This window comes from Takifugu rubripes, chromosome 20 (assembly GCF_901000725.2).
Source record: "Takifugu rubripes chromosome 20, fTakRub1.2, whole genome shotgun sequence".
Taxonomy (NCBI): domain Eukaryota; kingdom Metazoa; phylum Chordata; class Actinopteri; order Tetraodontiformes; family Tetraodontidae; genus Takifugu; species Takifugu rubripes.
The window spans coordinates 2,672,551-2,697,737 of NC_042304.1; the positions used below are offsets into that span (position 1 = coordinate 2,672,551).

General features: G+C 37.8%; 4 protein-coding genes across 5 annotated transcripts; 3 read left to right on the plus strand and 1 right to left on the minus strand.

Moving 5' to 3' along the window:
• Window positions 1–2,093: 2,093 nt before the first annotated feature.
• Window positions 2,094–11,593, minus strand: LOC101065092 (tetratricopeptide repeat protein 39C-like). 2 transcript variants are annotated; one of them, XM_029828431.1, is made up of 16 exons: window positions 11,509–11,593; window positions 11,018–11,222; window positions 10,628–10,676; window positions 9,719–9,847; window positions 9,349–9,463; window positions 8,091–8,442; window positions 6,717–6,885; window positions 6,537–6,630; window positions 6,337–6,444; window positions 6,102–6,211; window positions 5,904–6,027; window positions 4,720–4,817; window positions 4,314–4,418; window positions 4,169–4,207; window positions 4,006–4,091; window positions 2,094–2,804 (listed from the first exon to the last, which is right to left on the minus strand). In XM_029828431.1, exons 2-16 carry the CDS (start codon window positions 11,158–11,160, stop codon window positions 2,792–2,794), a joined length of 1,734 nt encoding a protein of 577 aa, XP_029684291.1. In that variant the 5' UTR covers window positions 11,161–11,222; window positions 11,509–11,593; the 3' UTR covers window positions 2,094–2,791. The 2 variants fall into 2 exon arrangements, with proteins under 2 accessions (XP_029684291.1, XP_003973863.3); XM_003973814.3 differs by having other exon boundaries at window positions 11,290–11,573.
• Window positions 11,594–13,404: 1,811 nt separating this feature from the next.
• On the plus strand, window positions 13,405–18,460 carry LOC101065314 (allantoinase, mitochondrial). Its single transcript, XM_003973815.3, has 11 exons — window positions 13,405–13,717; window positions 14,334–14,485; window positions 15,286–15,400; window positions 15,477–15,623; window positions 15,713–15,755; window positions 16,030–16,138; window positions 16,229–16,415; window positions 16,529–16,667; window positions 17,501–17,673; window positions 18,023–18,055; window positions 18,133–18,460. Exons 1-11 carry the CDS (start codon window positions 13,571–13,573, stop codon window positions 18,277–18,279), a joined length of 1,392 nt encoding a protein of 463 aa, XP_003973864.1. The 5' UTR covers window positions 13,405–13,570; the 3' UTR covers window positions 18,280–18,460.
• Window positions 18,461–18,909: 449 nt separating this feature from the next.
• Window positions 18,910–22,713, plus strand: agxta (alanine--glyoxylate and serine--pyruvate aminotransferase a). Its single transcript, XM_029828432.1, has 11 exons — window positions 18,910–19,234; window positions 19,710–19,902; window positions 20,372–20,436; window positions 20,507–20,607; window positions 20,687–20,757; window positions 20,835–20,919; window positions 20,994–21,092; window positions 21,185–21,254; window positions 21,918–22,013; window positions 22,096–22,224; window positions 22,291–22,713. Exons 1-11 carry the CDS (start codon window positions 19,079–19,081, stop codon window positions 22,396–22,398), a joined length of 1,173 nt encoding a protein of 390 aa, XP_029684292.1. The 5' UTR covers window positions 18,910–19,078; the 3' UTR covers window positions 22,399–22,713.
• Window positions 22,714–23,273: 560 nt separating this feature from the next.
• On the plus strand, window positions 23,274–25,158 carry dtymk (deoxythymidylate kinase (thymidylate kinase)). The gene is made up of 5 exons (XM_029828435.1): window positions 23,274–23,515; window positions 23,666–23,774; window positions 24,350–24,440; window positions 24,526–24,723; window positions 24,823–25,158. The coding sequence occupies exons 1-5, from the start codon at window positions 23,386–23,388 to the stop codon at window positions 24,931–24,933; spliced, it is 639 nt and encodes a 212-aa protein (XP_029684295.1). The 5' UTR covers window positions 23,274–23,385; the 3' UTR covers window positions 24,934–25,158.
• The last annotated feature ends 29 nt before the right edge of the window (window positions 25,159–25,187 follow it).

A 25,187-nucleotide genomic window follows, 5' to 3' on the forward strand; every position in this document is an offset into this window, starting at 1 on the left:
GTTGCTTGCTTTCAGCCTCTAAGGTGCTCTGCAAATCTTAACTGTTTGATAGTCTAGTGAAATGGGCCTAAAGGCTTCTGAACCATCTCCCTGAAGGCAGGAGGCTGAAGTGAGGGGTGGACGTTATCCTCTACAATGCTGATGGCTCTTTGGGTGAAGTGGAAAATGTTAGCGAGGGAGAGCAGCGGCACATGAATGATCTTACTGGCTCCATTCACTACGAGTTGCAGAGTCTTTCAGCAGGTGGTGCAGCCTCCATACCACACAGTAATGCAGCCAGTGATGATGCTCTCAATGGTGCCTCTGTAGAAGGAGCACATGATGGGGGTGGGACATATGCTCTCCTTAGTTTGCAGAGGAAGTATAGGTGTGTCTGAGCTTTCCTGGCCAGCTGTGCAGTGTTGGTTGTCCAGGTGAGGTCTTCAGATATGTGTACCCCCAGAAACTCGGTGCTGCTCTCCCTCTCCACAACAGCACCGTTGATGGTCAGTGGGGGATACTGTGGTGGCCTTCTCCTGAAGTCAATAATCATCTCTTTGGTCTTCTCTATGTTAAGGAAGTGATTGTTATCTTTGCACCACTGGACCAGTTGGACACCCTGACCAGTTAACTCACACCTGCAGGCTGCCTCATTGTTGTTGGTGATGAGGCCCACCACAGTCGTATCATCTGCAAACTTGATGATGCAATTGGTGTTGTAGCTGGGTACTCAGTTGTGGGTCAGCAGGGTGAAGAGCAGTGGGCTGAGCAAAGGAGTCTACAAAGGAAACCTAGTTTTCGGGGCACAACCGTGACATCCAACGATGAAGCGACGACATGCGGCTAAACATCTTATCGCTGGCCAGCTTGGGGAGGGGACCAGAGAATGCGTGAGAGTCCAACATCGTTTTTGCGTAATTGCACACCGACTCTATGTTAATTTTAGTGACCTCCAACTGACAAAGCCAGGTGTCATTTGCTCCAATGTAAATAATAACTTTACTGAATTTACATTTACTTCTTGCCAGCAGCTTTAGATTGGCTTCTATGTCGCCCGCTCTGGCCCCCGGAATGCACTTAACTATGGTCGCTGGAGTCGGCTTCATGTAGCACAAAACAGAGTCACAGTTAACAGAATTGGTTTCTCAGCGGGTGTGTCACAGAGTGGAGAAAAACGGTTAGTAACGGGAAGCGGTTTGGGCTACACTTCCTGCGAACTGTCACCCAGCCGCCCTGGCTAGCCGGCTGCCAGGGGACAGCTAGCTGTAGCTACGCTATGCAGCTCTACAGCGGCTACCTTCTCTTGGTTACCTGACCCAAGTCCAGACAACTCCAAGCTGCGGAAGTGTCTCAATCTAACTAACTAAGCCTCCAGAGCCATTAATAAACTACACTTTCTGCACACTACACTTTCAGAAGAGTAACTAAACATTTTACACACTGAACAGACACAGGATGAGACACCAGGTGAAACAGATGGTGAGCCATGCTAGGTAGCATCGCGGATCAAAAAATCCTGGTGACAGACGGGAGTCCTATATTGATTTAATTTGAATTATTTCCTCTTGTTGTTGGCAAGTAAGAAGAATTGCCCAAGTATTTAATTTTAAATAGAGTCCAACAAACACCGTGTACAGTGCAACAACAAACTCTCTTGAGAAAACAGGAAGTGACGCAATATGTTACCCAACGGAGGCCACGTGCAGTCCCACTTTTTAAGTGGTGAACTCGCACAATTGGTGGCTGACTAAATACTTTTTTGCCCCATTGTATATTCACAACATGGTCAAACCACTGCAGTTTGGCCACTGGCTTCACCTTCAAAACATCCTCATTACTCCAAGAGACCCACAAGAGCTTCATCCCTGCCACTTTGACTGTCTCCAAACAACATTTTTGTGGCTTAACAACCTACTTTTAAAAGTTGAAATAATCTTCCTCCATTAAAAACGCTAAACATATATATATTTTTTTCTGTATTAATGCAGAAAATCCTGTTAATAAACATAAGAATATAATTACCATGTTTTTAACAATATAGTTAATGTATATGTTTTGGACAGCCTTAAAAAAAATCAACATTGTAAAATTCTTTACATCTTTATTGGAACCCACTATTTCACAACACATCATTAACAGCAGTTTTTAAGAGCAGTAAAACATACCTCAAAGAAAAATTACAGAAAGATACAATAGAGCATTTTTCTGGCCTTCAATTGTTGAAAATCACCCAAGTTTGTCAGATAACCATGTGTAACACTCATGCAACACCAAATAACACATTGTTGTATAGTTCTCGATGCCTTTCCCACATGTTTTTATCAATGTGATCATTGTTAAGTGCCCTTGAGTAAAGTGGTAAAGAAGTGCTCCCGTCATCATTTTGCAATATTTTACATGAATTCGCTATCAGCTTTCCAACACCTGTCTCCGTCTGACCTTAGTGTAATATATCTGGTGACATTTCGAGAACAGGCCCACATCCTCTGTTGACTTTCTCCATTGATTTATATGATATGTTTTGACAATCTTTTATATAGAATATTTTGTGTTTCTCCTGCTTTGTATTTTTTCCTTAGTTAGTCAGCTATTTTTTCCTTAGTTGGGGGCACAATAATGATAATATGAAGACAGAAACTCATAATCTATAGTCACCCTGGTAAGAATGTGAATGTATTGTATATGCTATAATGAAAAGCAGGTGCCATCAAACCACACATTTGTATTTAGAAATACATCAGAATCTTTCTTCAGCAGCTCTGCAGCATCTGGATCAGTTCCATGATCCTGTGCTCAGACTCCTGCCTTTGCCTTATCTTCTGTAACTGTAATGAGATGTAGTGTGTAAAATAATTACTTTTACAAAACTTATTGATAATTACATATTTAACTGTAGTGGGAGTAACAAATGGGATGTATGTGTTGGAAAGGACAAGTGAGCAGGTTGCAATGACTGATAAATATTACCATCACTCATGATATTGGATATCGAGTTTATTGTCCCAGTTCCTGCATTTTTGTGTAATAAAGCCTGTGAAAAATTAGTCTCATGTTCATGTTCAATTCAATTAAATGTCTTGATAACATATTTCTGATGTTATACATGCCTATTTTTTGAGAGCAGCATATTTGATTCTTAACTCATGAACTATAATGTCAGTCATCTCTTGTTCACAGACTACACTCCTGTAGCAAATGTCTACAACATCCTTTATTCTATGGCTTCATTTGATTTTCAAACTGTCTCCTTGGATAATTCAAACCACTGCTGTGTTGTGCTAGTCTTCACTGCTGTTAAGTCTATCTGCATGCCCATCTAAATGGCACCAAAACAACATTTTACATTTGAATATGTGACATTTTCTTCTCATTAATTTGTGATAGGGCATACACAAAATTTATCGCTGCATGAAAAACAGCTTTTGCCAGCTGTGTCTCCCCTTAAAAAGATTTTTTTAAGTTAAAAAGTTTTTCAAAAAAAAGTTTTTCAAAAAAATTAAAAAAATAGTAAATGACAATGGATGTTTTTTTTGTTTGTGTTGTTAAATTCTCAAGATTAATTTTATTTAATTCTTTGTGAAAATATCTGAATTGGAACATGGGAGAAATTGATGCTATTTTTTAGGCTTTAGGGGAAAAACTGGATAAAGGTAAGTTGTTTGTTCTTTTTAAGGATTGTAATACAATAATGCAGTTATGAAAAATCAGTTTAGAACTTGTCATATATACCAACAACAAATTATTATTTGCTTAGGATACACTGTAATGAAACATAAAACCCATCAAACAAGTATACATCAATAAAATCCACCAAAATTTCACCAGCAAATGAAGCAGATGGGTCTTTAGGATTTGAAATGAAAAATTGTGACTAGCTTACTGTGTACCAATATACTGTAGCTATGTACCAGTTTAATTATTCTTGGGGTTTATAGGCATAGTTTAAATTTGCATTTCCTTTAAGATTCCACTTTTGTGTAATCTTTAAAATGTTTTATTAGCTTTGCAATTTTGTAATGAACTCACTGAGGTGCCACTTCCTTTAAAGATGCCAAGGCTGAGTGGATCCGGACATGAAGTCTGTTCTCAAATTCATAGCCTGTGTAATCCTCCTGAAACAAACAAAATTATAATTTTACAGTATTATCATTATTAAAATAGTCTAATAATAAGCATGTAAATATTCTACCTTTGCTTGAAGTAGCAGTGATCTTCCCTTTTCCACTGTCTGAATCACAACATGACAAAGACAAAACTCAGCATGTGATAGTTCAAATCATATTATGCTATTGCAAAATAATACCAATAACAAATGTTTCATGCAGAAGACAGACCTCTGGCTTTGAAAGAAATATGCATCCAAGTTCATAGACAGCATACGGTTGAATGTATGAATTCATCTGTCGTGCATATTCATCCTGAGTTGCAAACAATAACTCCTATCACAAAAAAATAATAAGGTGTATCAGTTATTGATATCAATATGTAACCAAGCAGATAAATGTTTCTCACAAGCAATAAATTGTATGTGCGATGTTAAATAAATGGAAACCCATTTAAAATTGAATAGTAAAATTGTGAAATTCACAAGTGAACAACTCAATAAAATGCTTCAGGTAAAATTGTTTTTTAAATTAATCTCAATTGACAATGGAAAACTAGCAACCAAAAATCAATAGTTTTTATCTCAGTAACAATAAGCATTTAAAATGTATTTTGGTTTATAATGGAAATTTATACCTGAATGCAATCCTTCATGTTTCCATGGCATTTGTGAACAGCTCCAAGAAAAAGGTGTTTCAGACCCATGCATGAGATTTCATCTAAACCCTGTAAAACTGAAAAGAAGTAAAAACATTGAAAATGTTTTCTGAACAAATGCAGCAAACAACACAAAAGTCATTAAAATCATCTTTATCTTATTACCATCATTTTTTCAGGAAAGGTTGCACATTATAGAGGACTAAAAGTCTCAAAAAATAAATAAATATATCATTCAATAATTACTTGAGTGTGTCATTAATTAAAATTAAATACATAAATATGTTCATCAATATGTCATTAATAAACAATAAAATGACAATTATCTAAATTTTAGATCATTTATATAATTATTTTTTAAGTATTTCATGGTCCTCTGTTGCATTACACTGAAAAATTTGCCCTCAAGGAATTTTTTTTTTTTTTTTTTTTTTTTAGAAAGTACAGTGAGCATGCTTTTTGCTTTGTTTTTTTGGGGGTTTGTTGCAATCGCGCTTTCTTCAATTGCGTATTTGTTGTGATAATTTTAGGATTATATTTATTTACAATGTATGGAATTCAAAATATGTACAACGGTATGATGCTTAGTGTAAGCTGCAATTAGCAAATGTAACGGGTTATATCTGAGATGACTCTATGGTCTTCATTGTTTATCTGTTTGTGTTCTATGTTAAAACCCACACCTGTTTCGTGAAGACTGGGGAAAAGGCTGGAGCCTGTGGACCAATGTCTTCCACCATGTGACACCCAACAGCAAAGGCACTGACTTCCACTCATCCCCAACTGGCCTCAGTATTTGGGAGACAATTTTTACAGCCTCCTCCTAGGCACTCATCTTTTGTTTTGTGTGCTTGTCATTTTAGCTATTGTTTGGAGACTATGCTAAGAAGGGTTTGTGGTGGCAGTTTTGACTCAGGGTATCCTTTACCCTTGTACTCACATTGTTACCCGATGTGTACGGTAGTTATTTTTTACACAGAAGGTGGTGAGTGAGGTTTTGTTTTATATTTCTTTCATTTTGTTGGAGAAAACATTGTTCAGTTTGATGTGTTTAGTAAAATAATATTTACAACCTTTTGCTGCAACTGCTTTGACTTATTTTGGACCATCATTACTTCCTTTTACTCTGTGTAAAATGGGTTATACCAACTGGCAACATTTACCTTGATTCATTATCTGTAGACTAGATGAGGAGCAATTTTGGAGGGCTTTCCAGAGATACAGAACTTCAATTACTCCCAAAATGCATAGCTCTCTTGTGGGAGATGTCTTTCTCAACCTTTCTGCCTGGAGACCAAAATCAAACAATGAGCATTTGTATTTTGTATTGACGTGTCCACCCCCCACACACAAAGACTCACCCTTTTGACAGCAAACTGTTCTATCTGGTTGTTCTTTCTTTTGAATAGCCTTTGCACCTCATTAAAGACCCTGCTTGCCCCATCCAGGTAGCCTGAACCACCCTGACAAACTTTTAAAGAAAAACAGAAAAAAGCAATATAATAGGTGTGTGTGTGTGTGTGTGTGTGTGTGTGTGTGTGCATATCCTTTTTAACACAGAGATTGGAAAGTATAAGCAGGCTCCCGTGTTCTTACCTCCAGTCAGGTAGGCGTAGTAGCACTGAGACCAACGTGACTCATCCTTAAGTTTTTTAAATGACCTATATGCATCTTCAAAATGTAATTCTATCATGCTGCACCAACCTAACATAAAGACATGAAGACAAAGCAGATTGACTCGCTTGCTGAAGCAGTATACAGCAGTCATTGTGTCAGAGCTGATATGACGATCGTACCAATTTCATAAAGACACAAGTGCTGGATCTCTCTTTGATCTGATGCAAGCTCTAATGCATCATGGAAACTTGTCAGTGCACCGTTTATATGGTACTGTGGACAGATCAAGAGGAATTCTAACAATAATTCTGGTAAACATACTGTAAGCTGTCATTAGAAGCCATTTTTTTTCCACATACCTCTAGCCTCTGGACACGACCCTTAAAAAAGATAAAGAGGGACGAGTTGGGATATACCACTAACTTTCTCTGAAGAATAGCTTTGGCTTCCAGAAGTCCTGCTTGTGTGTCATAGCCATCCAGAGCAAAGAAAGGAAGAACTACTGTGTAGTACCACAAGAGGGCCAACCTAAGTAGCACAACAGGAGACTCAGTTGATGTGCTCTATTTGCATATTACTAATCAGTTTTAAAAATAAACATTATGGAACCGGAAAAGCAACACAGACACCTTCACAAATGCCTCTGTTCACAACTTGTCACACAGTCAATCGTCTCTAGAGGTTTTGCATCTATATTGGCCATCAACCAGGCCTCCGTTGCACCCTACAGTTACTCAGAAATGCAGGTGCTCCTCTCTAATTTTTACTTTTTTACAATTTTGCATTTAAACTACTACCAGAACATTTGAAACTATGTTTTTTGATGGAATAATTAAACATACAGGATTAATTATAAGTTGTTAGTCACAATTAGGAAAAGTCAGTAGGTTTTGCACAGTGGGTGAATAGTGTAAAACCTTATTACAATATAAGTACTCAAGCTACTTCTTAACATGAACCAGTGTTCTATTGTTATTAATATTAGTAGTAGAAGTAGAAGTAGTAGTAGTATTGTTATCCTTGTATAATATGGAATGTTTTATATCAAATGTTTGTGTAAGTGAGCGCGCATGTATATTTCAAATCAAATATTAAATTATACACTGCAATGGATTATTTAGAAAGCCGGGTTCCCTCCTGGAACTGCCATCTTACTGTGATGGAGACACCTTCACTACCGTAGCTCTCCCAGAGATGGGCATTGAAAACCAGACATTCCCAGAAGACCCTCATAATACATGGGGTCAGACCCTATTTACCCAAGTGTCCCAGACATACGGCCGGAAGACAGATGAGACGAAAACAAATTCAATCATCAACTTCTGGCCCAGGGTGTCCAGGTGCCATATGCACTGATGGACACCCTTATGCGTGAACATGGTGTTTGTTATGAACAAGGTATGACTAGCACAGAAGTCCAATAAAAAAACAACAATTGGGTTCAGACTGGTGAGGTCATTCCACCAAATTCTGCCCCTCCAGTTATCATTGTTGTTGCCCACATAGGCGTTGAAGTCCCCCAGTAGAACAATTGGGACCAATTAACATGCAGTGTTGGAATATAATTGGTAAATATTTGTTTTGGCTCTTGTATTTGCATAATATTTGCATCAGATAGATATTGTGTGTTTTTCATTGTCAGATAAACAAACCTTTTAAATTAGCCGCATAGTTTCATCACTAATGCAATGACACACATCACCAATGCAACAATGCAACTTCAGCCTACTTACGTAGCCAGTGGTGCCTTCATATCCTTGCTCTCACTAGCATATGTAAGAGAAGACAGGCCCTGAAGACGGTCACCAGGGAATCCCAGCAGGTTGATAATCTTGAGCAGGTGAGGTGGTACCATGGAGATGCACAGGTGGAAAAGGCCATAGCCAAAGCTGACAGAGCCCTTGAGCCGATCCAGGGCCTCAACAGTAACCCCATTCTCCACAGGTGCATTGTGACTGGCATTGTCTGTTTCATGCTGCACAGAAGATTGCTGTCGGCAGGCTTCCTGCAGCTGGCTGATGTCACTGTGGCATTTATTATACATTTTCCAGGCTTTACGAAGGATCCAGCCTCCTTTGATATAAGCTGTTACAGAAAAAATACTTTTTGAACTAAAATATTTCATCCATATGTTTCTGTAAACAGCTAGGTGTTATAATCAAATTAAAAAATGATAATAATTAACAAATCATATGTATCAAAATGCATTAGTTTACACAGATAAATGTGTTTTTCTAGCAGAGGAACATAATGTGACTACAACAAAATGGCGGCCACAGGGCTGCTGAGACCAATTTATTATTTTAAAAATATATCAAATAATTTTGGCAAGAGCTTGGATTTGTTGTGGATATTTTGAATGCGATCTTCCCCAGGATGACTAAGGGTTTTTTTTACTCCCAATTCAGTAAATTTCAAAATGCTTGTGTGAACTATTTAATATCAAGATCCCTTACTCAAACTTTATCCAAACTTGTCAAACATTGACACAGAACAAACTCTGAACACAATCAAGTCGGATCAATAAAAAACTATCTTGTAAAAGCATGAAAACACCATAACTAGAACCATTGTTATAGAAGCTTTTGGGCTGTAAAAGAGAATCTATAAAGTGTGGAGCATAAAAGATGACATTTGTTTGTGTTTCTGATGGTTATTACCTGATGCGCTCTGATTTGTATGATATTCATGTATAAAAGTATTTTGATTGTAGATTAAATATAGGTGTGGATTCCAAACCAAGAGATAAGAACATAATTGATTCCTTTGTCATGATACAGATCCCGATATTGAATAGGTTTTAAAGCTGGACATAAACTTCTTCTGAATGTCCTTTAATAAAAGAACCATAGTAAAAATATATATATCAAGATTTTTAAAATTTATTTCATTTTTCAATTATGATTAATTCTGAAAATATTTTTAACCTACAACCTGTCATGTATTTTAAAGACATAAAAGACCATAAAAGATGTGATGAATATGTATCACCTGAAAGTTCCTGCTTGATGAAGGAGAGCACTGCTAGATACACCTGACAGTCGGCAACAATGATCTGTCTCTGTAGTCGGTCTACAACCACGACACCTGAACTCTGGGAGTCCATCTGTAACACACAAACACATGTTCTAATTGTTCTACAGACACGTGCAGCACATTGCTTTTTAGCAGCAATGATCGAAAAACTACTTTCACACTTTAGTCACTGTGTTGACATTTTATTCAAGTAAAAATAATGTTACTGTTTAAGATCACAAGCTGTCAACTTGTCATCAATTGCACTTTTTTAAAAAAAATTAGTATATTACAGATGTACATATAGATGTTACACTATCTGCCTTTGAATTAACAAGTTACTCACGCTTTTTTTGATCTTGTTTCTGATTGTCTCTAATACTCCAGCACTGTCGGCCTCACATAGTTTTTCTGTGTTCCTCAGGTCGTCACAAGCTATCTGCATCTTCTCCTCCTCAAATGTCATCATGGCATTCTGCAATGCAGTACAGTGAACTGTCCTGAACTAACAGCAATTTACAAAAACAGTCATATGTTGCATGCAATATGACAAATTCTGGGTTTATAACAACAATGCCCACAATCCAACAACAAAACACAAACAACACAAGAAAGAAACTATATATTATATGCATATATTATACATGCATGCATACGTATGCAAACAGATACATACACATTTAAAAAATAACAATAAATGATTATAAATAGAAAAAAAGGAGGGTAACCGACAAATCAACTATCACTTCTGTCACAAAAAACCCAATTTAGTTGCAGTTGATAAAAACATGTCTTAGCATAACAGAAATAATCCCTGGCTTTGTGTTTGTGACATGTGTTTGTGTTTTTCATAATGTTACAATTATATATGAATGACCTATGTCTATGCATGTGCATGAGTGCGACAGTGACCACCTAGCTGCAAAGCAGCACTCAATCCCATCACTGATGTTATACTAAGGTTCATTTCCATTAGAGCAGATATGTTTTTAGAGGACAATGCAGCCATTATGCTAATGGTGGAAAAATGTCATTGGAGATACTGGTGGTGACAGTAATGCAAATAATTTCAGAAAAGCTATATGCTTCAGGCTTTGATATTCTTTTTCACTAAATGGTGTGTTCATGAATATGCAGTAGTAACGCCACTGCAACATAGGCTATTAAATACGAAGATAACTGCTGTGTTATTTTTTCATATATTTCTTCTGGTGTTTTATGATGTGATTTTATCAGCAACTGAAAGGGAACTCACCAGAAAGCTGACAAAACTGGCACCAAAGCTCATCAATGGGCTCTGAGTCCTCCAGAGAGAATAAGAATAAGGCAGATGGGTTTTAGTCAATGTCTATAACTATTACTTCATGTTTGCTGTAAAGTGTGTATCCAGGCAGTCGTCTCCTACATACAGTATATACAGATCATTTTGGCAGGTCGCATACTATATACAGCTAGGTTGATATTCAAAGTGATACAATTGTCTCCATCATTTTCATCTAAATGTAACATCAAAGATGGTCTACAGTTGGAAACAAATATTAAAGCAAAATTATTTATTATATTGATATTTTTATTCTTACTTTTTATACAAGATTATTTTGATTGCCTAAATTGCTTGCAACCCTCGACTGTCCTGTTACCAAACCTGTATCTGCTGAACAGCTCGTTGCTCTCTTTGAATCCATTGTTGAGTAGCATGTTAATGCCTTTCAGGGCCATCTCAGCATCATCTATGTGCACGGCCTTGCGCCCAATCTGCTGTCGCCGGGACTGTCCGAGATCCGCCATTGTTTATCCTCCAGGTGCAGGGCTCTTGGCTGACACCAGTACGATATGAAGGGGATTTTTCTCTGCAACAAACCCACATTAGTTTCTTTCCACGTATAATGGAGATTCTATTTGCAATTGTAAATGTGCCTTTGCTCCGGATATAAAGGCGAGAGAGAGTTTCTTCTGGCTCCAGCCGTATATGGACCAGAGATTCGCGCTTATCGTTGCATTTGTCGACATTTGCATTTGATCAACCATGACATTCATCTGTCACGGGAGCTCAATGTCGTGCACGGCAGCAGCATATCATAAATTACATAATGGAACGTCAATGGAAATCCAGACAGCGCACTCGCCAGGATTTACCGAGGAGACGGACGCGAAGGCGGAAAGCGAAGCTGCATCTGTCAGCATCCACCGATGACGCCCTTAAAGTCCAGCCCTGTTTCCAGCTTCTGCCAATGGACGCGCAGAAAGAACGGAACGGAACGTTCTGGCCATGTACATTTTATCTTCATGTAGCCTATCCAAATATATTTATGTAAACAAAAAAATATTGTCAACATGTGACACAAAATGTCTCTTCTTACATTGATTTTGCTGTCTGAGGTTGATCGCATAAAGATATAAAGGATAAAAAGGTTTTGAGCCCAAATAGAACCATGGTGATAGACAGTTTGTGGGGGACAGTCCGTCTGGAGGGTCCAGAACAATTAGCACGTCAGTATGAAGCGATTTGTCAAGGGAGAGCATGAGTTTGGCACTTTATCTCGTGATTTTATTGTATTGTATCTGTAAAATCTTTGCAAAAGTGCAGAAAAAGTGCAGAAAAGTTTATCTTTGGTTATTATTAGACAAGGACAGCACCAGTTGTGGTGATGCAGAGGAACAGGATAATCCAAGTCATAGTGAGGGGGATGAGACAGATTAGGATGGACAGTAGGAGGAGGAAATGGAAGAGGAGGAAAAGGAGGACAAGAAGGAGTAAAGAGAGGTAGAAACCACCAAAAAAAAATCAGCTCTATTTTTTGACTTGGCAATAGAATTTTGCATATTACCATGTCACATGTTGCTGACTGGAATTGCCCATCCACCCCTGCAGTGGCTATCTGCATTAGACTACTGGTCTATTTGCAAAATCAATCAGTTATTGCTTAATTCCATTATTAAATTAGCTGCAGAAATAGTACAAAACATATAAAAAGGCAGGGTCCAACTCTGACATCATCAAACATCCCAGACACAACTAGTCTAAGATGAGGATTTTGAATTTTATGCAAACCCAAAGTCCAAAGGTTTTGTTATGACCATCCTCACTGATGATGTGAGTTAGGACTTTCCTTTTTAAGACTGTCATTTTGGAGGTTGATTTGTTTCTATATTTTTGCTTTGATTTTTTTTTTTTTTGTAGGATAAGCTGATTGTTTTTTTTATTGCTCATGAAACACACATGCACACACGCACACAAATACACACGCCCAGTAGACTTTTGGTCATTTTTAGTAGTTTTGATTGTTGAAAAACTAGTATGTGTGCATATATGTACTTCAACAGACTATGGACAGACCAATCTGTGTGTTGTTGTGTCTTTAGATTGTTTTTATAATGGAAATAAAGTATTTGTCTTCTGCTGGCATCTGTCGTGTGATCAGTAAGGTCTCTCCAAACCAAGCTCCCGGGCTCAACAGCCCCAGCCCACCCCTGTCCAAATGTCCCTTTTTAGATAAAATGAACAAACGAACACTGAACAAATAAAGTGTTTATCTGTCTGCTCGTGACTTTGACCTTGAATCTCCCAACGATCATAGACCATGATCAGAGGCCAAGGTGCCTTGATTTTGACCCCTCAAAAAGAAAGGATAATAGTAACACAAGGTTATGAAGAAATACAGTTCTACATTGCATAAGCTCAGAAATTTTGATACAGGAACCAAAAACCACTTGCATTTTTAAAAAATGAGGTCAAACAGTATATCAGAATCTTAGACACAAAGAATAAAAATGTATTTTTTTCAATGTAGAGCTATTTCTAATATCACATTTACAATAACCAAGTGCTGCCATTTTTAATTTATTTGCCAGTAAAATTAAAAATTCAGTTTCAGTTTTCAGGTCTGATGTGGCACACAGAAACTCAGGATAGAGTAACAAGTACTCAGAAAAGAGATTTGCGCCATATCTCCACTGTTTCCACAGAGAAGAGAGCCCCAGGGAGGAGTGAGCACTGTTTGCATATGCAAACCACTGAGCCACCGTGACACAGAGCCGAGTTCTGATCATTGCAAAGAGAATTTGAAAGTGCTGATTTCATCACGCAAGACCTACTGATCAATACAGACATTAACATTCGTAGCAAAACTGGGAATTTATGATCAACCCATCCACGACTATTCGAAAGTACGATTTCAGCAGGCTACAATAACAGATAATGAATCTTGGCGCAACAGTTACCGCTGTCAGGAGTAGTAGGGTGCTACTCGATGATAAAGTCCTTCCTGCTGTAATTGTAATAAAAGATGGAAAAATTCATGAAATAATCCCTCGTGGGGAATTTTCTGCAGATGCTGGCTTTAAGGTAATGCATGTTTAAAATTTCTTCCCACAATTGTATGACTGGAGAAACAAATTTTATGCTGCCACTGTGATAAAATTTAAACCAATCCTATAAGGGTCATTCTAGCTTTGCATAAAGATTTGCACTATAAATGATTTTGTCATCATTTTGATTTATGGACATTCATATTTGTGTATGTATTCTTACTGATTAAAAATAATATTGAACAACGTCCCTCTATTTAGCTTATGGTCACATTTGTAAACTAATATTTTCACTATCTAGCTCTAGCCTTCTTTATTTAGATTAAACCTCTTTGCATCATGAAAAGACTAGCTGGGTACCTATAATGGCCACCTAAGAATCTCACCTGTTCTCATGGAATAATGCATGTGATGCCCATGCCTGTAGCCAAACGGGGCCCTCAGCAACATTTTCATGGGGGCCCCATCCACCGAAAGAGTAGCACTGGGACCTTTCAAAGACATCACTGCACTGTGCATGTGAGAGCACTGGTGTGATTCAGCCATAGGCACAAGGCTGCATATTATCACTCCAATGCTGATATTCAGCATAACAGCACTCTTGTGTGATATTGCTTACATGAAATGCAGAAACAGATGACCTGTGTTCTCAGGTGTTGGATGTTGGTGACAGTGTGGTGATGCCAGGCATTGTCGATTGTCATGTGCATGTGAACGAACCAGGACGCAGCTCCTGGGAAGGGTTCTGGACTGCCACCAGGGCTGCTGCAGCAGGAGGAGTGACAACAATCGTGGACATGCCACTGTAAGTGGGATATTTGCCCATTTGCAGTTCTTTTCCTGTCATAACATTTAAATACAATTATCAGAAAAATATCAAATAACAGTTTCTTATACTTATAATGACCTAAGCTTTGGCAACAGTTTATTTAGTTGCCAGCAACATCATGAAAAAGAAAAATAAATAATTTAAAAAACCAAAAGAATAATATCACATGAATGGTAACATGAATGGCAACAATTGTGAAAGGAATTTTTAGTTAACCCAAATTTCCTGCAACAGCAACAATTGCCAGAGGTTGTTCTGAGCCTTTGGTCCATCGAATCACTCAAAATTGCCCAATGAGAGGTGCTGAGAACAGAAAAATGTGCTTTTTGCCAACTGAGTCTGTCTGCATGCTTTTCCCCACACTCTCTGTTTTCTATCACCTTGAAAAATATGCAGACAAATGACTTTTGTTGCCTTTTGATTGAAAATGACACCTGGAAGCAGCACAGTGCGGCAATTTGATGTTGCAGAGAAAATACATAAGTACAAATATGTACTAGTGTACTTTCCACATGTGACTTTTGGATTTTTATTTGTTTATATATTATTGGCAGAAAACTTAAATTAAGATTAAAAGGTGTATACGTGTATATATGCCTTTAAAAAATCCAAAACTTTCTAAAATATGGAACACTTTATAATATTGGTGGTAACTGAGTGAATTGTGACAGTTTGACCAGTCTTTTAACTGCAACAGGTTGATGTTTTTCTAAGACACAACTGGACTAATAAATATAACTTTTTAATATAAAATGTGATTTTTTTCTTTAAATTAGAAACAGCATCCCTCCGACTACCACTCTTGATCATTTTAATGAGAAGCTGCGGGAGGCAAAAGGAAAATGCTTTGTGGATACCGCTTTCTGGGGAGGAGTGATCCCTGGAAACGAGGTAGAGGCAGGTTTAAGCTGCACCCTGTGATCAATTATAACAGGACTATACACAAAGAACTGTTCTTTTCTCACAGCTGGAAATCCGACCCATGATCCAGGCTGGAGTTGCTGGCTTCAAGTGTTTCCTCATTCACAGCGGGGTGGAGGAGTTTCCACCTGTGACTGACTTAGATCTGCATAGAGCCATGAAACAGTTACAAGGCACTGGGAGTGTCCTGCTGGTGAACACGTTTGTGATTACTGTCCAAATGCACAATACACAGTCATCATATAAATAAATAAATACTGTCTGTCTGTCTGTCTCTTCTAGTTTCATGCTGAGACTGAACTGCAGCAGACTACAGAGAGAAATGGTACTGTATCTATATTTCAGACACCCGTTTTAACAAATTAACATGTGAATGTTTAGTCCAGCAAACATGTCTTTAAAAGGTTAAACAACACTATGTTTTATTTTTTAAAATCCCATAGTCTTATTATTCTTATAAAATAAGAACATGGAGAGGAATTGCCTTGACAGTCATTCCATTTTTTATTCCAATAATTAAAAAGAGATTTTTACTCAGTGGAATAACCTGACTTAGAAGGATGACAATCTTCTGAGATGTACCCTGTACCTCTTCCCAGAACACCTGCATTTAGACCCTACTGAGTACTCCACATTCCTGCAGTCCAGGCCAGACTTAATGGAAATAGAAGCAATTCAGACTGTAACAGAACTCTGCCTCCACTACCAGTATGACCAGCAGTGGCCTTCAATCATAATGTTATACTAGGTCAAACAAAGTAGCGTTCAGCAACATTTGGTCAACATTGCTTCCTCCAGGGTGCGTTGCCATATAGTTCACTTATCCTCTGCAAAGCCACTGAAACAAATACAGGCCGCACGGCAGGCTGGAGCACCTTTGACCGTGGAGACAACCCACCACTACCTCAGCCTGTGTGCAGAGAAAATACCTGCAGGAGCCACACAATTCAAATGCTGTCCACCAATCAGAGATTCCAATAACCAGGTAAAAGAATAGGAGTCCCAAACAATAAGATCTATTTCAATATAAAACTTTCATTAGAACATACCTGATTTCTTTATGGTGGTACTGGTTTAAGATTGATCTTGTTTTTCTAGGCACAGCTATGGTCTGCACTGAAAGCTGGCCACATTGACATGGTGGTGTCCGACCATTCCCCTTGTACCCCTGACTTGAAAAGTCTGGATAGTGGTGATTTCACGAAGGCCTGGGGAGGAATTTCTTCTTTGCAATTTGGTAAATCAGTCCAAAAAATAAACATATAATCCAATTACAAGTGCTGTGAACAAAACAAACATAATATTAAGTTATTATCTTCTGAAAATGATGTATTAATCATAATGGATCAGCACCATCATGTACAGATGTTCCCATCATTTTATGGATTCATAGATGACACATTTCTATTGCACATAGTCCACATTGGCACTCAGACTATTTTAATAATACTGTTGTAATGCATGTAAAATATGATTGCACGTACTTTCCTGGAAAAGAAATACAGTATTTACTTGGAAGCATGCGGTGCACAGCATCAATAGATCATTCGCAAGGGTATAGCAGTATAGATGCTGGAATGGTCAAGACTTACCGGTAATGAGTGATACCACATACTGATTACTATTATGTTTCTGGTTTTTTTCTCCATTTTACAAATCTACTTACTTGGCTATTGAACCAGTAAGATTCCTTTGTTTACTTAACTGGTAATCAGTGCCCTGATATCAAGATCAGGTGATTTAATCCGAAGTGAGGGAAGGTACAAATGAGTGAAAAACTTCACTTATGAAATTATCTAGAATATCAGAACATTTAAAATGGTATTTTCCTCTGACATGCATGTAAAAATTGTTTTGGGTGTTAAACTTTTCTTTTAACACAGGGGTAAACCAGTGAAACATGTGAGTGACATGTTAGGGAGTCAAATGATCATTTATTATTGACACAAAGACATAAAGAGTTCAAAGTCTGACCAAGAGCTACAGTATACTTCATCACTTCTTTGTGCTTCTTCCTGATGTGATCATTTTCAACTCATCATTCCACCTCCATTGATTCCTCATTCACAGCTCTGCCTTTGTTCTGGAGTTCAGCCAGTAAGAGAGGCTTTGAGTTGCCAGACGTAGTGAGACTCCTCAGCAAGAGAACAGCCCAACTTTGCGGCCTTGACCACCTGAAGGGCAGCCTGGCCCCCAGTTATGATGCAGACCTGGTCATTTGGGATCCAGATAGCCAATTTCAAGTTAGTAAGAAGAATCATCTGCAGTATTCATTCAGTTATGGTTTGTTTTCCCCATAATCAAAACCAAGCATTTCGCATTTTGTTGTAACCCTATTTGGTACAATTTCCTCATTTGTGATATTGAATGTTGTACAGCTCTGCTATAGTCATCAGGTGTGTGGTCTCTCAGTCTCATCACGTCTTCTAGTGTGTGTTAACCTGATTTATAGAATTAAGATGGGTGAAATAATCTTCATGTCGGAGGTCTCCTACATTTTTAAAATTGGCTAACATTTGAAAATCCTAGATTTCCCCCAGGCTCAGGGGATGTTGGCCTTTAATAAATTTAGATTTCTGCTCTCTCTTGCAGATTACGGAAGCAAACATACATCATAAAAATAAGGTAAACCAGATTGGTACTGATTGGTTTGGCATCTCAAACATGTTTAGGTTTGACCTGATTTGTGGTTATCGTTGCAGTTAAGTCCTTATCTTGGCATCACACTGCAAGGAGTAGTACGTGCTACCATTGTCAGGGGGAGGCTGGTGTACCAAGAGGGATCATTTTGCCCCGAGCCTCTGGGGAAGCATCTTCTCATCCCTCAGAGGAAACATCAAGCCAGCTAACAGTAACACAAATCAACAAAACTCTGTGGTTGGAATCTAAGAGGATCATTTGCCAAACTTTTTTTCCATTTTTCATTAAGAAAAATTGTTTATTTTAAGAGAAATTAAAATGGAAAAATAGAAATTGCTCCTAAAATGAATGAATGAATAAATAAATAAATAAAGGAATATGGTTCCTCTTTCTTTGTCTTAGGCATCTAATGTGTTCAGCGGTGCACAGTTCTTAAAAGTGTTCATTCTAAAACATGATTCAGGTTATAAAATTATAACCTGAATATTAGATCAGAAATTTACTTTGAAAAATACCCCCATCCTACCCTATACTACCCTACCTTGTGTATTCAAATCTTGCCCACTTTACAAAAATCAAAAACATTTGATTGAAGGTAAACCAAATATCTTCATATCTACTGTATATACTTTATATTTTAGTCCATGAAAATATTAGTAGAAACATATTCAATTATTAAAATCAGCAGTTTAGAAGACCCAGTAAGATTTACTGTTGTTGATAGTTTATCATCCTGGTTGAAGTGGTGTGATCTAAAGCTGCTGTGTGTATGATCTGGAGTCAATTATTAACATCTTTGCTTCCTTATCTGGGTGTTGTGAAAGCATAACGCTCTTTTACTCATTACACATGCTTCTGTGAGTCAAAGAGACAATCCTGTGATCCTCTCCATATACAAGGAGCTCACTGGTCAGATTGAGTGGTGTGGCCAACTTTAAGCTAAAATTTAACTTTAGCTGCTCACTTAGGCTTTTGTGGCTTTTCTGGGGCTCAACACACCAACCCACAATGTCTGTTTCCATACCTCCACCAAAGTGTCTGAAGAAACCTTTAACTGTTCCACATCGTCTTATGTTTGGACCTGGACCATCCAATGTTCCGGCACGAATTTTACAGGCTGGGGCGAACCCAGTCATTGGACACATGCACGAAGAAACATTTGAGGTAATGTCGCACAACACAGTATAACCTGTTGAAAAATCATAATGCTTTGATGGGATATTTCCAAAAAGCAAAAATGCTAGTTATTTTTTTGATCTTGGAAGGATTTTCTAATCTCATTGTAATACTGTATGCATGTCTACATCTGCGCTCACTACTTTTCTCATCTCTTACTGATTTGTTTGTCTTTCCATCAAAATACTCTGTTAAGAAAGTAAACTACTGCATGAGCTCATAAAGAATAGTAGGGGTCAAATATTGTTTAATAAAATCATAATAAAACTGCAGTGAGGCCATTTTTAGTTTTTCCTATTAAAGGACTTAATGAGGTTTAACTGTGTATAAATTTAGACTATAAATACAAACCAACATATCCATAGATACATCCAGCAAACAAATTCTGAAACAACAAATTCATTTGATGCAGTTAAAGCTGGTACGGGAAAAGTTGTTAAAATTTGTCAATTTTGAATGACAGATAATGAGTGACATTAAAAGTGGGATCCAGTACATGTTCCAGACCCGAAACATAATGACTTTAGCCGTGAGCGGGACTGGTCACACTGCTATGGAGTGTGCCATCTTCAATGCAGTGGAGGCTGGGGAGAGTGTCCTGACTGCTGTCAATGGTATTTGGGGCGAGCGAGCAGCAGAAATGGCTGAGAGGATTGGTAAGACATGATGCTCTTTTTCTACAATAAACCTCGTCAAAATATTATCATCAATGAGCTTCGCTGGCTAGATCACACAACCGAATTTACTCAGGGAACTACCAAAACTCCCAAATTGGCTTTTTTACCTCATTCTTAATCGGAAAGTGAAAACTATTTTCTGTCCATCATATTTTAAATTTCATTCTCTAATATTTGCTGCTAATCAGAAATGCACTTGTAACCTTAAACTTGTACCTACAGTAATGAATAATAGTATTGAGAAGTCTCTTTTAATGAATAATATGATCCTCTAAAATGTAGTGGGGTGTAAATTTTAAAGATGCCTAAACAAATACAAGTGACCCAAAAAAATATATATATATATTTGTCCAAGGCATGTGATATATGTGATATATGTGATATATATATATATATATATATATATATATATATATATCACATGTTGAATCTCGTGCTTGTGCAACAGGTGCCCGAGTAAACACCATCGTGTCGCCCCCTGGTGGATATTTCACTAATGCAGAAATTGAGCAGGTATCAATAGATGACTGATATTACTGTTCCGACAATTTATTCTGATTAATAAGCATTCCTTTTCTGTAAGGCCTTGTCAAAGTACAGTCCAGTGGTATTTTTCCTTGCCCATGGAGAGTCCTCTACGGGAGTCTTACATCCTTTAGATGGCATCGGAGAGCTGTGCCACAAGTGAGCTGCTGCATTCCGGGCTTATGGTCATGTCAGTAAATGAAAGGTCATAAAAGCTGTGTGCCCATCATTCCTACAGGTATGACTGCTTGTTTCTCGTGGACTCTGTGGCATCAATAGGAGGGGTCCCTCTCTACATGGATGAGCAAGGTTTGGGGACAGATAGAGATTAACCAATTCTTCTCTGTTGTTTTGAGGTCAACATTATTTCATGTTTATATATGCAGGTATAGACATCCTTTACACAGGCTCACAAAAGGTTTTAAATGCTCCTCCTGGAACTGCCCCCATCTCCTTCAGTGAAAGAGCATGGTGAGAGAGATACAGTTGTTTTATGGTGTTTTGCATGTTTTATTATTTACATAAATAAAATAAAATGTATCCAGTCAGAAAATATTCCACCGAAAAACAAAGCCCATATCCTTCTTCTTGGACTTGAATTGGCTGGCTAACTACTGGGGATGTGATGGCAAACCATCCAGAATGTGAGCAACAAACTAAAGATGTTTTTCTAATTAAAGCTCATTAGATCCATGATGTTCACACTTTGTGAATATTACTCCTTTTCCCCTTTTAGATATCATCACACAGGACCAGTCAATGCATTTTACTCTCTGAGGGAGAGTTTGGCCATTCTTGCTGAAGAGGTAAGGGAGGTAGAAATCACAGTCACTCAACAGGTTTGCAGATAAACACTGATTTTGTGCTGTATATTGCATATAACATGAAAAGAGAAACCTACCTTTGCTTTTTTTGAGCATATTGTTTGATTATTTAGTAATTTTTCAATCCACAACTATAATAAAGTAAATAAGTGAGCAAGTACTAAAATATAATAAATATATCTTGTAATGTTTGTCATTTGAAAAAAGTGTGTATATATATATGGGTACTTTCTATGGGGCTTATATCTTAATTATATTTTAAGGTAAGTTTCTCTTTTCATGTATAGTACTGTATATAGTACAACAAATAGTAAATATGCATAATATACTGTAAAATAATTTACTATAGTCTCGTAAATATTTTTGAATGCATGTCGATTTTCTACTGCATGAAATATATACAGGTATTTAGAGAGTTCAAATGTACCACAAATATATTTACTTTCTAACTACTGTGTATTGCACATTCATGTTCTATACGAACATTCAAACATGTACGTATTGTGCATGAATCCCATTGCCCTTCTCTGATATTGAATGGATATTTCTATCTGGTGTAGCATTGTCCTACAACACAAGTGTAACCAAGTGTTACATAATAGAGGTATCAGCCATATATGACCCACCACCTTATCGCATTTTTAGAGTCTGGAGAATTCCTGGAAAAGACATGAAAAAGTGGCAGAATATTTCCAGGCTGGTCTAGAGAGTATGGGTCTCAAACTTTTTGTTAAAGAGAGGGTGAGTTGTTTTTTGTAAATTTTTTGTCTGTATAGTCTGATTTGTTATTTAAGCTGCAGTTTTGGAAAAATGTTTGTTCCAGAAAGCAAGACTTCCTACTGTTACCACTATTGTTGCTCCTCATGGCTATAACTGGAAAGAGATCACAAACTACATCATGAAAACACACAACATAGAGATTTCTGGAGGACTTGGACCATCGATTGGCTTGGTGAGAAAAGATGATTAGAACACAAATATATCCTTTACAGTACCACTGAGAAATTTGTCTTTTCAGGTTCTGCGTGTAGGACTTATGGGATGTAACAGCAGCAAGACCAACGTAGACAAGGTGTTAGCAGCGCTGAAAGATGCTTTGAAACACTGTCATAAAAGCAAAGTGTAACATGTTTTCAGAGACTGTATGATGGAAAATATTACACTCATTTGAAAAATTCTGTCAAAGTTGGAACTGTGTCATCTCAAATTAGCATAAAACAAACACATCTGTAACAGTGGAGTAATGAATTAAATCATTTAATTAAAATGATTACTAGATAGAACTACTACTACCTGACCCCCCCCCCCCCCCCCCATAAAAAAAACAACAAAAAACTAACATTGAATCTATATCAAATGTTTTAAAAATTGTATAAATATGTAGAACAATGCTTGAAGTGAATGACAGACAATATTTTCTAATAAAAAAAATCTTTTGCCAGAGTTGTGTTTTCATTTTCAGTCTTTTGAAATCATAATAGATTGAATTCAAGCATTTTAGTGAGGTTATTCAGACAGGGAGCAACTTGTAGAAAAACCAACTCGCTGCAATGTTCAGTTCAGGGAAAATACTTGGAAAACATCATTCACTTCTCACCAACCTCTCAAACAAGTTCTCAACATGTGAGATCATTGCACAAGAAAATGGGATCCACCACAGACAACTATGGATGTTATATGTCAGTGCTTCAGCCCAGGTGCCTCCACTCCACAAGGAACCAACTACCTTTCGTCATGTTGATGAAGGAGATGGGACAACAACAAAAACAATTATAGATTCATTCGAATTTTGGTTTAACTTGATGACTCTCGTCGAACTCGTCTTCGAGATTAATTTGTGGTCGACGAAATGTTAACAGAACAATTCATATTGGACAGTTTACTTATGACATTATCGGGGAAGTTGAGCCTTGCAGTCGAGAGGAACGAACCCTCTCGCGCCGTTGCTGCTTTTTGTTTTAAATAAAGTTGTTTTAAAAAAGGTTGCAGGAAGTACGTCATTGTAGATCCTTCCTGTTGACGTCTGTAGTTAAGGCGGGTAAATTTCGGGTCAAGGCAAATTTTAAACCTAGTGGAACCTCTAGTTTGCGCCTCGGTGTTAAGATTCGTGGGGATGGCGTGTAAACGAGGGGCGCTTATCGTGCTGGAGGGAGTGGACAAAGCTGGGAAAACAACCCAGTGCCAAAAACTGGTCCAAGCGTTGCGACGCAAGGGTCACCCCGCTGAAATGATGAGGTTTCCAGGTATGGCGTTTTTAACCACGTATTTATGTTCTGTTCATGCTTATGGCCCGTATATCGCTGTGAAGTAACAATAACCATGGTTTACCGTGACATGTCTTAATAACTTGCTTTATCGTTAGCGTAATGAGCTTTCTAATTCTTTGGGGGCAGACAGGACAACTACAATTGGGAAGATGATCAGCGCCTACCTGGAGAACCAAAGTGAGTTATCGGACCAAACCGTGCACCTGCTGTTCTCTGCCAACCGCTGGGAACTGGTGTAAGACTTTTTTTTTTTTTTATTTTTTTATAAATATGTTTGCTTTAAGTGAACGCAAATTCACTAACAAGGGAGTTAATTCGACGCATAAATCGGTTTTCTGCTCTCTGACACTGCAGGCCTAATTTCTTGTGTCTGTAATAGACAACAGTGACAACCGCTGACGGCCCTGATGTGATGTGTGTGTCCCTCCCCCAAATGTCTAAAACGTCAAATGTCTCCTTAGCTGTTGAAAAAAGATCTGATCCGGTTTGCATAAAGGAGAGGAAAAAAAGGTTCAGGGCACTTGGGCTTGTAATGCAAACAGCCTACCGTAGTAGGAAAAGAGTACTGCAGTGTAGTAGCTTCAAACTTCATGCAAATTACACCACTGATTTAGATCACAAACGCATAACAAATGACAACTTCAGACGGTGATAAAGATTTGGTGATTTAAATGTTTGTGGGCGTAAAGCTCATTGGATCATAACTCATTCAGGTTAAACAGTTAATGTTGTAGTCACTCAGATTCTGTCAGTATGTAGAGTAATTTAAACGTTATAATGCAATATCAACCCTGACAATTCCGATTATAGACCGCTGATAAAGAAAAAGCTGGAGCAAGGGACCACTTTGGTGGTAGACAGATACGCCTTTTCTGGAGTTGCTTTCACCAGTGCCAAACCAGTGAGTATTTGCTCAACCATTCAGAATTGACCTCTTTTTTTTTTTTGTGATGGTCCATGATGTGGCATGTTGCGTGTCATTTTAGGGGTTCAGTCTGCACTGGTGCAAGCAGCCTGATGTGGGCCTGCCAAAACCGGACCTTGTCTTATTTCTGCAGCTCAGTCCAGCTGAGGCTGCACTCAGAGGGCACTTTGGTATGGAAAGATATGAGAAGAGTAGTTTCCAATGTGCAGTTCAACAGCAATTTAAACATCTGATGGAGGATGAAACAGTCAACTGGAAGGTATGAAGCCAGTAGGAAATGTAAACGCATCAAGGGTCAGATTATTATATTTACAGATTATACAGATCATTTATATTAATGCATAAACTCCTGTTTCAGGTAATTGATGCCTCCATGAATGTTGAAGATGTGCACAAGGACATTACAGAACATTCTCTTAATGCGATTAATATAGCTCAGAACCTGCCATTGGGAGAGCTGTGGCAGTAACACTGAGCTGAAGTGAAGAAACTAACATCACAGCTCTTCCGTGTTGTACAGATTTAATTTTACGTGATCTGGAAGCAGAAGAAATGCTTCGACTCATTTCATATGATCATGAGTCAAATTATTGTCCATCACTGACTTTTATTTCAAACTCATTGTTTTTACAGGTTCCATTTTTCACTTGATCTGTATTGTGATGATTCAATAAATATTATTTAACTTCTTGGAGTTGGCAATGGTTCTTTGCATTCAGTTAG